Here is a 2968-nt window from a genome sequence, read left to right on the forward strand (position 1 = left end):
AAATCAGTAATTATATTTCATTTATATATAAATATTTGGTCAAATCTATGGTGACTAAGTTAACGATGATCATAAGTGATTAGAAATTGACCTGATAATAAAAAGTTAACAATTGTTATAGTTCAAAAGTTATAGCTTGATTGTCATTAATCTATCGGAGGTAATTAAAATTTTTTACCATAGACACAAATTTGAAAATTTAGAAGAGATCAAAGACTAGAATGATAATATTTTTTTGTCTTTTTGTTTGATTGAAAAGTGCTTTGAGGATACCGCAAAGATGAAGAGACGAACAGGAGGAAGATATGACCTTCTTTCCCATAACCGAGATCATACACTGATCTCTCTTCTCCCATCTAAGAAAAAAAGAAAACACTATTTTTCATTTTGTTTTTCTCACACTAAAGGCTAAAACTCTTCAATCACTTCTGTTCTCTCCTTTAATCTTCTTTTTCTTCTTTTTTTTTTTTTTGGTATTGGCTTTTTTTCTCTCTTTTGTGTTTCCCGAACTTTGGGTTTCTTGGGCTAAACGGGATACTCTTGAGCCCAATGAAAAATATCAAACTGAACTTTGGGTTTATGGGCCAAACAAGGTACCCTTGAGAAGACGAGTCTTATAAAAAACAAAACTGGTCTAGAGTCTTGACATAAAGCACCAAAAACCTGAGATAAGTTTTATTTGGGCCTAAGGCCTGTTTCTTTAACCCCAAAACCCCAAAATTCACAAAAAGGACCCGACAAAAAAACTTAAAACAATGTCAAAATGAAAATTTTCTATCCAGAGGAGGAAAAAAAGTTGAAGAATCTCTATCCAGTATTTGGTTTGGTTTGAGAATCGAGAAGGATAGCATGTCACGTGTCACATTCATCTCTCGGCTTCACGCACTTCAAAACTTGCCACTCCATCCCAACCTCCCTCCATGTACTTTACCATTCACATCATTCAGACATTCACTCGATCCAAATCTAAATAATAGCAACTTGTGGAAAATCACTATTCGAACCGTGCAAGAGTGGTTTCGGCTCAACCATGGACCGGTCTTCATCGGAGAATCTAATTCTTGTAAACCGGGAACCAAACGGCGTCGCTATCATAACCATTAACCGCCCCGGATCTCTGAACTCCCTCACCCGCCCCATGATGGTGGACCTTGCTCAGGCCTTCAAGGCCCTCGATCAAGACCACTCCGTCAAGGTCATCATACTCACCGGCTCCGGTCGATCATTCTGCTCCGGCGTCGACCTAACCGCCGCCGAGGACGTCTTCAAGGGCGACGTCAAGGACCCCGAAAGCGACCCCGTTATTCAAATGGATCGCTGCCGGAAGCCCATAATCGGAGCCATCAAGGGATTCGCCATCACCGCCGGGTTCGAGATTTCACTCGCCTGTGACATCTTGGTCGCCGCCAAAGGATCCAAGTTCATAGACACCCACGCCAGGTTTTACAAATTTTGCAATTTATTTGATTAACTTTGCCATTTGACGATTTTCAAAATTTTAAAAACATCTTGGGGCTTTCTTTTTTTGGTAGGTTTGGGATATTTCCTTCGTGGGGATTGTCTCAAAAGCTTTCGCGGATCATAGGAGTCAATAAGGCACGAGAGGTGTCCCTGACGGCGACGCCTTTGACGGCGGAGGTTGCTGAGAAATTGGGTTTTGTGAATCATGTCGTTGAGGACAGTGAAGTGTTGAAGAAAAGCAGAGAAATTGCAGAAGCCATAATGAAAAACAATCAGGACTTGGTGTTGAGATATAAGTCGGTCATAAACGACGGCATCAAGCTTGATCTTGGCCGTGCTCTTTCGCTTGAAAAGGTCCGCTTTTCTTTCAATTTTTTTTTTTTTTTTTTTGAATTATATATATGAGTTTTTTTGTTGAGTACATGTTACATAGATGAGTTTATGTATGATTATTTAAAAGTATGTGAATTGCGCTGTACTTTGGGATGGGTCTATGTAAATAAATTTTATATATTCTTAGACGGATAGAATTGAAAGATGAGGAGAAATTGTAGCAGCAAGTTATTAGAGTAATGAGTATTGTGAACTTGAAAAGTTAACATTTGGGACATCTTGTATTAATGTTTAATCAAACAGAACAGGGAATTCGTCAATTGTAGAGCAAAAATCTACTTAAGAGCTTATTGCTAAAAGCTTTGGATGTTACATTCTTCAGTATTCACTTTATGTTTGGTTTTTATGCATCATTGTTCTTGGCAATCTTCCTGGTCAGCTAGATAACTTGTCCATTTGCATATGGAATTTCAGGAGAGAGCTCATGATTATTACAATGGAATGACAAAGGAGCAATTCAAAAAGATGCAGGAATTCATAGCTGGGAGAAAGAAACCGTCCAAATTGTAGCTTTTGAATTTACTCTCATGGTGAAAAGAATACATGTTGTTCTCCCCTTAGGGGTTGATGTTTTACATGTCAATGTTCACATTTGTTTTTTACAATAACTGTTTCTAGTTAAATATCCAGTTAAGTCATTTTCATTTTATTTTGAGTATCAACTAGATGTATTTCATCAACAGTTCTTATATGAAAAATACTAAATTTATAGTGTAGAAGCCTTGCAGAGAAAACAAGGAGAAGAATAACAGAGGAGGATGGTAGTTTACAAGAATGAATATGTTAGTCTTATTGTCTTCAACTTTTAAGCTAACTTTTAAAGGTGGATTTGCTCACTTGGGTAGTTGGGTTGAAGAAGAGGCAAGGAACGTTAACAACTTTTCATAGAAACGATTAGGTTGTGTGTGAAAGTGAGACAGACTCAGATTGAGAGATAAAAATTAAATTAAATCTTTGTTTTTAAAAATTTTAATTCTTTGTATTTTTATTTTTTGAAAATACTGAAGTAATTGAAATTTTGTATTCGGAATTGAAATTTTGCCTTAACAAAGAATGGTAGGGTAGAAGTAGCTTCAGCTAGAGAAGCTCATGGCTAATATTCTGGTTCAAATGT

The 2968-nt window shown here is 37.0% G+C and overlaps 1 protein-coding gene across 1 annotated transcript; it reads left to right on the forward strand.

Moving 5' to 3' along the window:
- LOC107639255 (probable enoyl-CoA hydratase 1, peroxisomal) lies at window positions 807-2570 on the forward strand. Its single transcript, XM_016342739.2, has 3 exons — window positions 807-1440; window positions 1533-1815; window positions 2269-2570. The coding sequence occupies exons 1-3, from the start codon at window positions 1031-1033 to the stop codon at window positions 2362-2364; spliced, it is 789 nt and encodes a 262-aa protein (XP_016198225.1). The 5' UTR covers window positions 807-1030; the 3' UTR covers window positions 2365-2570.

This window comes from Arachis ipaensis, chromosome B01 (assembly GCF_000816755.2).
Source record: "Arachis ipaensis cultivar K30076 chromosome B01, Araip1.1, whole genome shotgun sequence".
Taxonomy (NCBI): Eukaryota; Viridiplantae; Streptophyta; class Magnoliopsida; order Fabales; family Fabaceae; genus Arachis; species Arachis ipaensis.

Excerpts from the sequence above, each read along its gene's own strand:
- LOC107639255 (XM_016342739.2), top strand. The coding sequence starts at position 1,031 with ATGGACCGGTCTTCATCGGAGAATCTAATTCTTGTAAACCGGGAACCA. Across the intron at positions 1,441-1,532 it reads TTCATAGACACCCACGCCAG|GTTTGGGATATTTCCTTCGT; the intron begins GTTTTACAAATT and ends TTTTTTTGGTAG. Across the intron at positions 1,816-2,268 it reads GTGCTCTTTCGCTTGAAAAG|GAGAGAGCTCATGATTATTA; the intron begins GTCCGCTTTTCT and ends ATGGAATTTCAG.